The sequence below is a fragment of the Ambystoma mexicanum genome, chromosome 6p (assembly GCF_040938575.1).
Source record: "Ambystoma mexicanum isolate Mex_15411 chromosome 6p, UKY_AmexF1_1, whole genome shotgun sequence".
NCBI lineage: Eukaryota > Metazoa > Chordata > Amphibia > Caudata > Ambystomatidae > Ambystoma > Ambystoma mexicanum.
In genome coordinates this window covers 742,088,352-742,103,169 of record NC_090935.1, presented here as the reverse complement: position 1 = coordinate 742,103,169, position 14,818 = coordinate 742,088,352, and the positions used below count along the sequence as shown (strand labels likewise).

Below are 14,818 nucleotides of genomic sequence, written 5' to 3'. Positions count from 1 at the left end.
GTGATGTCATCACTGATGTCATCAATGACATTTGTGATGTCATCTTTGATGTCCTGGCTGTTAGTCTTAGCAGTTCACAGTGGTGGTGTGAGTTATGGTTGCTTAGCTTACCATAACTGGCGAATTTCTGAGATTTTTCGGTTTTACTTGTAACCTTTAACAATGTTTTTTCAGTGAATTTCATAGGTTTTTATAAGTGCAACGTAACCATAAAATCCTTTAAAAAAAGGTTTTTCAGTGAATTTCATGGGTTTTTTCCGGTGCATTTTTACCGGTGCATGCTATTTTCCCAAAAATTATATCATATTTTCCCCAATATAGCAACAGTTTTGTCCAATTTACAAAGTATCACCTTAAAGCTCTGGCATTTCCCACCTTATAGCATCATTTGTAACACTTCTATACAGTTTTTGCAACTTTTTCCACTTTTTTGCATCCGTTAATGTCCGCTAATGTCTGACGTCATTGCGGGCCGTCCGGACAGTGCCACATGACCAGGCACTCATTGTGGTACGATGACGAGTCCGCGAACACGTCTGCTCTTCGGAATCGGGTCCGTGCTTTGAGGACTGTTCGGTACTGCATTTTCATTCGATCTAGGAACTTTCAAGCTCAAAATGTACCCTTGCACAGCTCCTACAGCTAAACATACTCATTATCCATCAACAATCTAGTACAAAGCACATACTTGGAAGAATATTAGCAAAACAGCTATTTATCTTAGAAATTGCATCAGCTAATGCCATCCCTCCTCCCCAAGAGCCACCACCAGCTGGAGGCCCTACACAACAAAAAAAGCACAGTACTTACAAAGACAATGAAGATGACCAAGACCATGAGATAGAGGAAGTGCCTACCCCTAGAACCCAGAGAGAATCATGGGTGTGGCAGTTCTTTACCACTGTTGGGAATGTACCAAGGGCTAAAGCTACCAAAGTGAAATGAACTGAGTGCAACTTTGTACTCAGTCGTAGACTACCTGGACCGTACCAGTGGTCGAAGTGAGCGGGAGCAGTTGGGAGCGGTGCTCCTCTACTTTTTTTAAATAAAGTTTTACTGTTCCTATAATTTTATTTTTAAAAAGAAACTGTTCCAAATAAAGTGTATTAAGAAGTTGAAACTTGCACTTTCAGTGCAGTACACTGAACGTTCCCTTTAACAGCAGGTGCACGCATTTGGGGGTTTGTATTGTGTGTGGGGGAGGGTGTGGTGATGGGGTTTGTGGGTGAAAGGTCAGCAGGGAATAGTTCCACTACTTCTTTTTGTACACTTCGACCACTGGACAGTACTCCTACGGGACCACCTCCATGCACCGCCACACCAAAACCAACCACCACAATGCTCTCAGAAAGGTTGTTACTTTCTTAGTAAGTAGTAGGCTGTCTTCCTCCACCTCATCTTCCTCAACCAATACTGTAACCACACAGTCTACTTCTGTGGAACTCAAAATCCAAGCAGCTATCTTGCAAGCAATAAAAGATGCTGTTGATCCATATCTTTCGAAGACAACTGTCCTCTGTATATACTGCAACACACCACTCTGCAGGGGGAAGCAATTTCATAATGCTTTGAAAGCTGTAATCAAGGAGCATGAGAAACACTGCCCCTACCATAGAAGTAACACATGCGCAACATCTTCCCCTGTCCAGCTGCCCCTCCATTTAAGAGCTTGGTTCCTCTACCCTCATTTCCCGCCCCTTCTTACGTTCCAACCTCCCCTGCAACCATCTTTCACAGTTAACAAATAGAACTAAAAGAAAAAAAAATCTTATAGACTCCATCTACTTTACATTTCTCAGTAAAGTACATAGACTCAATAACATTTTCCAACATTTCCATTAGCATTTTGTGTTATGGTAATGGGAATAATGTGGCGTTCATCCCCGTTCCAGGCACTGGAACGGGGGATAATGACCCGGCAGCCCAAGTTATCAGCCAAAGCAAAGCAAGGACGGATAATGAGGGCTCCGAAACGTTATCCCCCGTTCCAGCCCCTGCAATGTGGATCAAGACTATTAGCAGCCCAGTTTCCCAAAGCGGTAACCTGCGGTGCTAAAAAAAGAGGATTTTCCTTCCTCCCGCTGCAGGAAGGAAAATCCTTTTCCAAGATGGCTACCATGGAAAGGGAAGGTGGGGCTCCTTACAGAGCCCCTCTTCCCTTTCTAAGGAAGCCTGCAGAAGGTAAAGAGAGAACCGTATGACCATATTACCACAAGCACAATCTTTTTTCCCTTTCAAACCTATCCAACTTTCGAATAACTTTAGCACATAGCCAGTCTCAGGTGGACATGCCAACTTTAAACCCATTTGTCATCCTTCGTGGTCATGGCCAGGAGCCAGATTGTCTGGGTCATGACCTTATGCCATGACCCGGACAATCTGGCCACTGCCCATGGCTACAGGCTATATACCTCAGTCACCAAAAGTATATCACTATTTTTTCTACCTATATTATGACACTTGTCAAAAAATAAAACACAGGCACATTTGCAAAACCATGCTTTAAGGTCCTTGCAAATGTTCCTTACATGAGTTTGCTGGATATTCGCCCATGTTTTATTTTTCAAAAGTGTCAAAATGTATGTACATACAATAGTCATATAATTTAGCCCCCACTTGACACAACCCATTCAGGATTTACACAAACATTCAAGGTTGGGCCTATAATCTTTCTGGAAACTTTTGTCCACATTCGCCAAACGGCGACAAAGTTATAAACCATTTAAAAATGTTGAGACCCCCTGTCTAATCTAGCCCCCTCTTGACAAAATCCCACCAATCTTTACAAAAACATTTATATCTAGATCTAAAATGTTTTTGCACACTTTTGTGTCGATTCGTCAAATGTCACCACATTTATAAGCTTTTACAATATTTTGGGCCCCCCCCCCTCGAATTTTAGCCCCTCTTGATAGAATCCCACCAAACTTTGTAACCATTCAGAATCAGGTGTAGAATAGAGTTGCAAAATTTCATGCAGTTTCATTGAGTGGCGCCAAAGCTATAAGCCATCCAAAAACTCCTTTTCACCAATGCTGTAATGCAGAAATAGGCATACATGCCCCTGAACATCGGAACTGTTTGCAGACTTCAGAGATTAAAACCACCTGTTTTGCTTCTTAAGGCCATATCCCATCCCATCCTCATCACCCCTCACCTCCCCAGATATTGTTTGATAAGTTTGATAAGTGCAATGCTATGTTTTTTAATATGTTTTTGCCGCGATGTCCGCAGACAACAATGGCTATCCGCGAATCGAACATGGTGGGCAATTCCAAAAATCTGACGTACTTCACACTTTTCATCATCCAACCGAACAGGGAAGTGGGCCCGCGGACCGAACGCAGATATCACTAATCTTATTTACCTGCTTTTAGCCCGTTTTAAAGAAAACTACTGGACGGATTTAAACCAAATTTACAAAAACACACTTTCGGGACCTGCAGTGTTCCCCAGGGTTTTATCCAATGATTGTGGCTCTTCCATATCTATTTCATCGTTCTGGCTCACCTGATGTCTTTCTTTTTTCCTCATTTCTCGGCGGCACCTTTTCCACACCCACTTTTTACTTATACAAACAGCTCAATGATGTTATCAATGACATTTGTGATGTCATCTTTGATGTTCTGTGTGTTAGTGTTAGCAGTGCATGGTGGAGGTGCGAGTTATGGTTGATTAGGTTATTATAACTGGTGAATTTCTGGGTGGTTTTGGTTTTAATTGTAACCATAATGTTTCTGTTTTTTTATGGAATTTCATAGGTTTTTATTAGTGCAACCTAACCATAACATCCCTTTAACAAATTTGATTCAATGCATCAATATATATACACACACACGTATGTTGATCATTTATAAAAAATAGTCTTCAAAATGTTTTTAAACTCAGAATATATGTCTGTAATATTTGTCGCTTTATATCTTGTGACATATTTTGAATATTGTTGCTTTTTAATTATGAATTGTTAATATTTGCATTGTTCTAAATAATTAATTTCTTAAAACATTTCACATTTTCATACCTATTATAATAATGTATTTTCTCAATGGTAATTCATTACTTTGCATTTTACTACTTTGAATTTCCCTAAACTCAACGAGGTTCAAGGATTTCATGGAGATTTGATGTGATTCGAGGGCATTGTGAATGGTGCACAGAGCACACCAAATGTACAAGACTTTTCCCAAAAATGTTTGTGTATCGACACTTTTTGGGAAGTTTCCACACCCATACTCAAGGTAAGCCTTTTAGCTAAAGTCTTCCCTTTCCTAAGCTAGCAAGAGGACCGATCATTCATTTGGGGTTGGTCAGACAGCTCATATAATATGACTAAAGTGTACATTTTAAATGAATGCCACATACCAATTCAAAAAGCTGTTTGATAACTTATGTCATGTTTGAAACAGTTTTGCATTCCAAGAACAGCTGCAGTAAAACTGAGTTTCAATGCCCTTACCTCCAGCGGAAGGGGTCATCTTTTGATCTCAGTTTATAGAGTTTGTTAGAGTCCAGTTTGATTAGAAAAATATGTTCTCCTAAATGAGACTAGACTATTGGTTTCATGGCTCTTTTGAACAAGTGGATTTTTTATTCTTTTTTTTAATGTAGAAAGTTAACATTTGTACATCTCATGTTTAATTCTTTTAACATGCTATTGATTCTGGCACTTGAGTGGAGCTGTGGTCGTCTGACAGCAATGCATCAAATCTTTTAACTTCCTGCATGAAAAGTGACCTTACTGAATTAGTTAGGAAGTTTAAGGATGATTTAAAGGACATATTGTAATACAATTCATGCATTTGCAAGGCATATTTCTATGGTAGTCGTTTGAAGAAGTCACATTCATTCTATTATTGCTTCTCTTATGGGGTTAGTCCGTGGTTAATAGATTTCTGAGTTTTGCCTTCAGGGTTCCACACAATTTGAGGTTTATTTTCTACGTTGTTTTCCAAATAAACAGTTACATTTTTATTTGCGTTTTTTGGAATTTGCAATTAGTTAAAAATGTAGACAAATTCCTTGTGCACCTCCCAAACACTGATCACTATTGTGGATCATCAGCGTTTGGGAGGTGCACAAGTAATTTGTCGGGATTCGGGACAGAACAGAAAAAACCTGCTCGACTCTGAGACCCTAATAGATGGGAGTTGCAACAGCTCTATTGGGGCGACCTCCTATTAGTGAATACTCAAGATTCAGCCCACTCAACCAGAAGAAATCAGACCACACACAAATCAAGTGCGAGTCTTTAGCCCTGAAGAAAGTGGTGACATTCATCGCTATACCACTGAAACCGGTCGGCTTCCTCTGCGACCTGAGTAGCTAAATACGGATCAGGAAGATCCCTACATCAGACCGCTTTTCTGACCCCGACACTGAGAGGTGATTGTCATTTTTTAACTAACTGGGAAACGGAGCTTATGTACAAAAACAGATCTCCAAAATGTCCCCCCCCCCAAAAAAATAGGAGTTACCTTTGACGACTAGCCATCCCTGACTAGTTATGGTCAAGGTTCAACACTCTACATTTTTAACTAGTTGCAAATTCCAAAAAACGCAAATAAAACCTAACTGTTTATTTGGAAAACAACATAGAAAATAAACCTCAAATTGTGTGGAACCCTGAAGGCAAAACTCAGGAATCTATTAACCATGGACTAACCCCAAAAGAGAAGCAATAATAGAATGAATGTGACTTAAATTTGAGTGTGATATGATAGGGAGGATTTGAGGTCTCGATTCCCAATCCATGTTCTAATTTTGTGGATATCAGTTGTTTGAAGAAAACATATTTCTACCTGCCAGTCATGGTTCAGCACCCAAATGCCCATACTTAGCCATGGTGACCACAATATAGATTTTGTGAGTTTGGGTTGTTCCACACTATGGCATACTTTGACCGAGAGATTTTGACATTTTTACTGCCCATGCATCTTATGGTGTGCCATAATAATCTATTCATTTGAAATGTGAATTTGTTGGCCTTCAGAGTGTTTAGTACAATTAAAGTGCAGAGTGGTGTATTCGGAACTGTTTACTCCTCAAGCTCAGCCCATTTCAGAGATTCACCTGACCCTAAAATGAAACAATGATGTGACTGTTGTAGGATGAAATGCTTGTGCTATAACTGGAACTCTAGAAACTCAAAACCCCTCTGTCCTTTGGAATAATTACTTTCATCAATACAGAAAATGGTTCTGCCTCCCCTGTCAAGTATGGAGTGCATACTGCATGGGCTGAGTAGAGGAATATTCATAAAGCCATGAATTCATATCAGTCACATGTTCATCATTATATTGTTTATATCAGCTCCAATTGAAAGACCCAGGTGGCTCTCTCTAGGAATATCTGAGTCAACGTCACTGGGATCTTGGAGATATTGCTGGATAAAGTGGTGATAACATTCCTGCAAGAATGATGCCAGCACAGGTTAGCAAATCTTCAGAACATATCAAGGACCAGCACCCTAAATGTGATTTTAGAGAAAGTCTTAGAAGTGACATGATTATAGATTTAGGTCATTAAATAAGTTAATTTCTTCCGGGCTGCTGCACATCTGATTCATGTTAGTGTCCCCTTTTTTCTTTGTTGTTGAAGTTGTGGACCATTTGTATGGAATGGCTGGAGTCATTCCCTTATGTCATCCACTTTTATTCCTTCTGTGTGCTTGCTCATCAAGATCATGATGGCTAACTGGATTGTTGTTCTGTGGTGGAGGCTGTAGATATCTCTACTTTGGTAGTTCCATATTCTTTCTACGGTCCCAAGGCATAAGGGTGGTGTGCACATGTTGTTGTAGGTATAATCGGTGGAGCTCTTGAGAGGGTGCCCTTTTGGGATTATATTTTTGTACAGGCTTTTTTTGAGAAAAGAGAAGTCCCTGTCAAGTTGTACCTGCTTCTTGAAAAGGATTTTCATGTTCAGTTGAACATGGTTTATTGTATTGAGGATAGGTCCTTTCCCAAATTAGCAGACCCTAATAATGGGAATTCAATATTTATGTGTTACACGTTTTATAGCTTTCATGGATGTACTGGGCTCCCTAATGCATCGAAGATAAAGCATCTAAAATACTAGTAACCATTCAAACGACTGAAATCTGTGCACATCTAACAACATTTTCAGCCTAGCATTGTTATTTTAATCAGCCTTCTTCTGCTAGTTTGTGCAGGTGCATGTGATTGCATCGGCCTCTAAAACATTGCTTGGGTGCACAATTTTTTTTGTTCCACCAAACAGGCCTCCCAACATATTCTAGGAACGGTATAATTATAAAAACAAAATCGAGCTATACAATATGTGAGGAAAGTGTTTGATAGTGGGTGAAAATAAGCATTGTTCTACTGTGTGATCTTTTGCAGGTGTAGTGAAATCATATCTTGCAGTGAAATGTGTTAAAGTGCTGGAACCCATATCTGTCATCAGGAAATGGACAGAACCTGAATTTCAGTGTATTGCACACAGATTCCTTGGATTTTGTGACCATTTGGACTTTGAAAAAAATAAGCAGAAACAGGCCTACAAACATTCAACAAGAAACACAAATTGGGCCTCATTACGAGTCCGGCGGTAACCGAGGCTGTAAAACTGCCTGGTTACCGCCGGACTTGTATTACCATTCCGCCTAAATACCAGGGCATTACGACCCTGGTGTCCCGGGAATTCCGGAGGCGGAATTCGGTAAATCCCCATTCCCATTGAGTCCCACAGGACTCAATGGGAATGGGGAAGTGGAAACACTCTCACCATCTCGTGATGGTGCTGGTGTTTCCACATCCGCCTGCAGGCGGGCGGTGTTAAACCTGCCAGGTCACCTCCCGCCTGCAGGAGTCAGGATCGGGCGGTCCGGAATTAACAGTGACGGCGGGTTTACCGCCACTGTTAATTCCGGACCGCCGACCTGTAATGAGGCCCATTGAGACAAACATGAGAATAGAAAATCCGTAATTGGAGGAGCACAGGTACTTAAAGAAATATCAGCATTCCAATATATGTTGAGTGGAAGTGAAAGTAGTGCATAATTTAGGAGGCACCACTTACCTTCGGGTTCTGTTACTCTAACAGATTGAGAATCCAGATGCCAACCAACTACGCCATAAGGAGAATCGTTGGGTAAAATCATGAGCACGGCTCGAGCCCGTTTCTGGTCGATGACTGCTCCTTTTGTTGGATCCGATACGCCAATTGTGGTAACGCGCGTTAGTGTGATAGAAACAATCTCAGAAAGTTCTGCAGCATTGTCTGCGAGAACAGTAATCGTAATGGTGGCAAGGGCTTGTCCTTCAGAAAATGTAACCTATGTGTTGGATAAAAAAGGTGGAGCAGTTATATTGGTGAAATTTACAATGAAAACAATTAATTATCTTGACAGCAGCAACTGCACCTACAATACAGGTTCATGCTGAGCCCCAGATAAGCCCGCATGAAAGAGGTTGACTGATTCCACATCCAGAAGTCAGTCTCTTTCCTGTTCATTCTGATTCATTATTGCGCATTGTGGTGACAAATCGGGGATTAACCACGAATCACTGTAGCAGTGTGGTGGATTCGAAGGGCTTTTTGCTGTGTGGACACATGCACAGTGGAGATTAGTCAAAGGGCGGTCCATTTAAATCACTTTAGCCTTTTATTTTTTCAGATTGAGCTTAATTTCTGTCGGCACACCAAAACCGAGGATAATGCGCCAAAATCTGAATGGAATTTGGAACTCTAATCCCTTGTGGTTTGGTGTACTACTGCAAGCATGCTGCACGCCCATGTCCAGGTACACGCACTCCATGCCAGAAGGCATGAAGAGGATGTAGATCCAGAGATTACCAGGGCAAGGCATTTTTGACCAAAAACCTCCTTATCCTTCAGGCTCCTGTCACATAGTAACTCTCTCCATAATTTATGTTTGATTGAAATGATAGCTTCAGTATTACTTTTTACATGGTAGGTAACTTTTCTTGCTACTATGGGCAGCACTAGGTACATACACGCTGAACACATGACTATTGTTAAGTATCTACTTAGGTGTAAGGATACTAGAAAAAGAACATTCTGCTTAATAACAGGTCCCTTTCAATGGATATGATGTCATGCAAAACGTTTGATGCAAAGGAGGCTACTCTCTGTGAGGTGTATTTACTAAAATGTGTTTAGCTGTGCCCCAACATTCACATACATGTCGGTCCTAAATTCACTATGGCTAGGCACACGAATCGAGGTAGCCAATTGTACAGTACGACTGCTGCACAGCTGTAACATCCTGTATATTCACAGGGTACAAATACTGACTGCTCAGATACAAAGAGGCACAAAGGCCAGCTGCTTGTGGATAGTCATGTTCATTTATAACATAAAAATGTAACTGGTCTATTGTATGATATATAATGTAGGGCCCAGAAGAGGTAAAGGAAGGGTAGCTCAGGCTTCCTGGCCCATCACCGGCATAAGAAGAAACACTCCACCACCAGAGACCAGTGAACCCCAAAACAGGAGAGACCAGTTCACTGGGAGAGGAAGTGAACCTGAGAAGGGAAAATACTGGGACCAGACCATGGGCTCCCCTATCAAGCACTGAGGGTCATCTGCATCATCCCCAAGAGGGCCAAGCTAAAATAGCAGGACTTGCAAGAAAATTAGGTGCACAGGGCCCAACACCTACAAACAAAAAGTAGCAACCTGATGAACTTCAGTGTTGCAAACTGTAATCTTGCAGGTAAACTAACGGGGCAACAGGAGCATCAGGACAGTTAACCAGAAGCTACAGAGGAAGAGACCAACAGACGCAAAGACTGTACCATTGTGAGATTTAAGATTCAATCCATTGAGTGGCACCATGAAGCATTGAGCAATTCAAATCAGCTGTGCAAATAAAAATTCGAAGTTGAGATAGCCAACCCTCAAACTGAGCAGCTACAGCACCATAGCTGATCTCAGTCTATGCTTTTCTGCCTTGTAAACAGAGTCTGCATTATTATTTAAGCAGCCTCCATTTAATGATGGACATGGTTATTTGGAAGGCGAGAAATAGGGGCACTACAGAGCAGACAGGAAAGGCAAGCAAGCTAGGAGAAGAAAGCAGGTCGGAGGGAGGTAAAGGTGGATGTTCGGGATCAGAACGGAAATGAGGAAATAAGAATGTTGAAAGAGTGAGAGGAGAGCAAAAAGAGGTGGAAATGAAGACATTCAGAGCAAGACAATTAGTAGAGAAAGTAGACATTGGAGAAATGTGTGGAGGGAGAGAAGCAAGACCATGGAGCAACAGCAGAGCAGGCATTAAAAAGAGAGAGTGTGTGAAGCAGGGTGAAAGATAGGAAGCTTTAAAAGAGAGACTGATTAAGAGAGCAAAGGCAAAGTGGCAAAGGCAAAGTAGAAGATATAGATCCAGACAGTTCTATGCGTTTTCACTCAATTCCAACTGGTTGAAACATTTCTAACACATGTTCTTACTGCCAAAAGTGGGGGAGACACCCATCCTTCACCCACCCACTTCCTCTGCATCAAATATTGCCTGACCAAACCCACCATCTACCTTTAAGAGGTAAATAAAAACAGTTAAAAACATCTGGTAAAAAGGAAATTCAATCAATTGTAGGATGACGAAAACACACCAACTCAAGAAGACATAGGAAAGGAGGCCAGGAAGGCTGGGTTATAAAGAGAAAGGAAAGGGAGCTAAGAAAGGATGTGAAGAGGACACAATCATTGCAGGGCATTAAGAGGTAAAATATAGGAGAAAAAAGAGAGTAGACAAGACCAAGAGGTTGAAGAGGAAGATAGAGGCATCCTAGAGAAGTGTTGCTTGACCACCTATTGCTGGCAGCAACTGTAGCAGACAGAGTCAATCAACATATCCTGGGGTGTGATGTGATGTCTTAATTCATTATAGTTTGCTGAGTATCGGGCATTGAGCTCTAAGTGGATGGACCAGGAGCAGGTATGGTGTTTCCTTACTTGTGTCTGGGTATGAAAGTCCACCTTTTGGGAGGTGCTGTTTCTGATGCTTGGTGGGTATAGGTTAGACTTCCTGTCTGCTAAACATCAAAGATCTAGGTTTTCAGATTTTTCTTGATTTTCAGAAAGGCAGAGCATCCATGTCATTCTATGCAAAATCTACTGTTTTCAATTAGTATGTCATTTCTCGCTATAAGGTCTCTGGTTTGTAGAGTGATATTTTGTTTGGAAGGAGTTCTGCTCCATGGCCTTCAAGGGCTCTGTGGGCAAGGCAGAAGTCCTTGACATGAATCCTCGTTTTGATCGGTATCCAGTGGATACCTCTGAGATACAGAATTATGTGTTCCTTCCTGTTAAGTCTAAGTAGTAATCTAGCTGCTCTGTTTTGGATCCATCAAAGTGTTTTCCTCAGGTAGCACGGCATACCTCTGTAGATGGATTGTGATTAGTACGTTCTTGATAGGATCAGGGAGATGAAAGCCATTGTTCTGTGTGCGAAGGAGAGACAGGACATTTTTCGGATTGAGGTGGTTGAAATTGTATTACTTTTAATGGGAGTCCCTTGGCCATTAATCTGCCTGTCAAGATGTGCGTCCCGTGGACGCTGCGTACCTGTGTTTCCTGTAGGCTTGCGTGCCGGGGTCGCCAGGACGTTGCTTGTAGAACGAAAGATGAGAGGGTAACGCCAAGAACCGGCCCAGGTCCCGTCCTGATTGCAGGATTGAAAATGGGTCCGATTCCTGGCGCCACGGATGGACACTTCCCTGGATTTACGTGGCGCCAGAACAGTGCGAGCACTGAACAGGGAAGGCTGGTGGATGTAGACAGCGAGCTTGAGTGCGTTGCTATGATTCTGCAGAAACCTTCTTGAAGATGGTGAGAGAAGCCAGCCGGGACTGTAGTATGGCAGCAATGGCAGACGGCAAAAGGGGCCGAATAAAGGCACCGAAGGCACTGGCACCCAAGCACAAGGCAGAGGAGTATTCAGGCAAGGGAGGTGGTCAGGCAGGAGAGGGATAAGGCGGTAAGGAGGGAAAAGGAAAGGACCGGAGGCACCAGGCCAGGACCGGACAAAAACCCAACCCAGGGGAGCCAGACCCCCAACCAAGGAACCAAACCACCAGGGCAAGGGAAGGCAGGGCAAACTGGAAGGGAACAAGGGAGGCAAGCGGAGAGACCAAGGAAGGATAAGGAAATCCAGTAGCGAGCGGGAGGTCTGGACCAAACCGCGTTGAGACGCGGCAAGTACAGATCCGGAAGCTCCTTTATAGTGATTCGGCATGGAAGCGAGGCTTGACCCGCAATCCGAGTCGGCGCATGCGCGGAATCAAGGTATTCATGGAAACGAGGCTTGAACCACAAGCCCGTTCCCTGCCGCTTCCGCGTATGCACGCATGCACCCCAACTCGCCCGAAGCGGGCACGCACCCCAAATGAGCGATGAGCTCGGAGAATGCGCCCACGACCAAGGCGAAACCGCGGGTACAGCCGCCAGGCATCACCCCGCCCACGAGGACACGGACGTTCCCGATCCCGGGTGAGTGTCCTAACACCATGCCCCCTCCCAGAAAGACCCGGGGCCCCCGGTCTACAAGGATGGCGTAAATAGAACTCACGCACCAAACGAGGAGCATGGACATTCCCAACAGGTTCCCAAGTGCGGTCACAAGCCGAATACCCCTCCCAATCCACCAGGAACTGCAATTGACCCCGATGGAAACGAGAATCACAGATTTCCCGGACCTCATATTCAGGAACACCCTGCACCTCAATGGCCGCAGGACGAGAGCCCGAGCGCCCATAGGGGTCATCCAGGTAAGGCTTAAACAAGGAGACATGAAACACGGGATGCACCCGCCAGGATGGGGGTAAATCTAGTTTGAATGCCACCGGGGAAATCCGTCTAGTAATTCAGAAGGGCCCTAGGAAACGGGGAGCAAGTTTCGTAGGTAAGTTGCGAACAGGTAAGTTCTTGGAAGAAAGCCACACCTTCCCACCAACCCTGAATATAGGTTCCGGGGTACGCCTCCTATCTGCCTGGACCTTCATGTCCTCACGTGCCTTAACCAGGGTACCAGTCGCCTGGGCATGCAGTCTTTGGATCTCTTGAATCAGCTGATCAGCAGAGGGAACCGTGCTTGGTCGTACAGGAACAAACGGAAAAAGTCTAGGACTGAGTCCATAGGTACAAAGAAAGGGGCTTAATCCTGTTGCAGAATGGATCGAGTTGTTATAAGCTACCTCAGCTAAGTCCAAGTGCAATGCCCAGTTGGTCTGAGAGGCGTTGGAGAAACAGCGCAGATACTGTTCCAACGTCTGATTGGTCCTCTCCGTCTGTCCGTTGGACTGTGGATGATAGCCGGAACTAAGTGCTCGATGTATGCCCAGGTGACGACACAGCTGTTTCCAAAAGGATGATATGAACTGGGAACCACGGTCCGAGATGATCTTATCAGGTAGTCCATGTAACCGGTAAATGTTGTGCAGAAATGCTCGGGCCATGGAACTCGCAGAGGGAACTTTAACAAAGGGGATAAAATGAGCCATCTTGGAAAAACAGTCAACTACTACCATTATGCATGTGAAGCCCTCGGAAGGTGGTAGTTCCACTATGAAATCAGTAGCTATGGTGTGCCAAGGATAGGGCGGTGTCTCGATGGGTTGGAGTAGACCGAGTGGTTTCCTTCTGGGTATCTTTACTTGTGCACATACTGGACAGCATTCCACGTATTGTTTAATTTGTTTGGCCAATCCTGGCCACCAAAACTGTCGGGCGACAAGTTCTTGTGTAGCACATATGCCCCGATGGCCCCCAATCTTCGAATCGTGAAATGCTTGCAAAATGACAATCCGAAGAGAGTCGGTGGGTGCATACAATTTCCCACTGAAGAAGAGCAACCCCTCGTTCTCGCTAAATTGGGGCAATTTCAATAGTTCCGTTCTGTAAGGGTCTGCCAATGTTTCCTGTAAGAACGTATCCAGGCAATGAGATACAGAAAACAAGAAATGTTCTGGGGCTAGCAATAACTGATTCTGGCTGTCTTGCTTGATGTCTTCCAAGAAGCGAGACAAAGCGTCTGCTTTCAGATTCCGAGCATTAGGTATGTAAGTGATTGTGAAATCGTAATGAGAAAAGAAAAACGCCCAACGGGCCTGGTGGGAAGTGCGACATTGAAGAGATCGTAGGTACTGTAGATTTCTATGGTCGGTACGGACCTCAACAGGAAATTGGCCTCCCAAAAGGTGATGGCGCCATTCTTCAAAAGCCAATTTGATGGCTAAAAGTTCTTTCTCCATCACGGCATAATTTCGTTCGCTCGACGTTAGTTTTCGGGAAAAATAAGCCACTGGGAATTCAACATCTGACTGCGGGTCCTTCTGTAGCAAAACTGATCCAACGGCGAAATTCGACGCATCTGCTTCCACAATGAATGGTCTACTCTGGTGGGGATGATGTAGGATGGGAGAGGTGCTGAAGGCGTCCTTGAGACGTTTGAACGCATTAGTAGCTTCCTCATTCCACACAAACAACGTCTTACTGCTGGTTAAACTGGTTAAAGGTGCTGTGAGATTGGAAAAACCTGGTATAAAGCGCCTATAGAAATTGGCGAATCCAAGGAATCGCTGAAGGGCCTTCACATCATTAGGTCGTTGCCATTCTTGAATTGCCCGTGACTTAGTTGGGTCCATCTGTATGCCAGAACGGCAAATCACGTACCCAAGAAACTCAATCTTGTCTTGATTGAAGAGACATTTCTCAGTCTTGGCGTATAAGTGGTTCTGACGTAAACGGTTGAGAACTTCTTTGACATGTATGATGTGTTCCTTCTCATTCTTTGAGAAAATCAGTATATCATCTAGGTATACCCACACAGATA

General features: G+C 43.5%; 1 protein-coding gene across 2 annotated transcripts in view; it reads right to left on the bottom strand.

Annotated features, from left to right (window-relative positions):
• ADGRV1 (adhesion G protein-coupled receptor V1) overlaps positions 1–14,818 on the bottom strand; it is a 2,479,945-nt gene that overhangs the window by 1,440,237 nt on the left and 1,024,890 nt on the right. For both annotated transcript variants that reach the window (XM_069627623.1, XM_069627624.1), the window contains one exon: positions 8,041–8,296. In XM_069627623.1, coding sequence (XP_069483724.1) covers positions 8,041–8,296 — 256 coding nt within the window. The remainder of the gene's footprint in view (positions 1–8,040; positions 8,297–14,818) is intronic.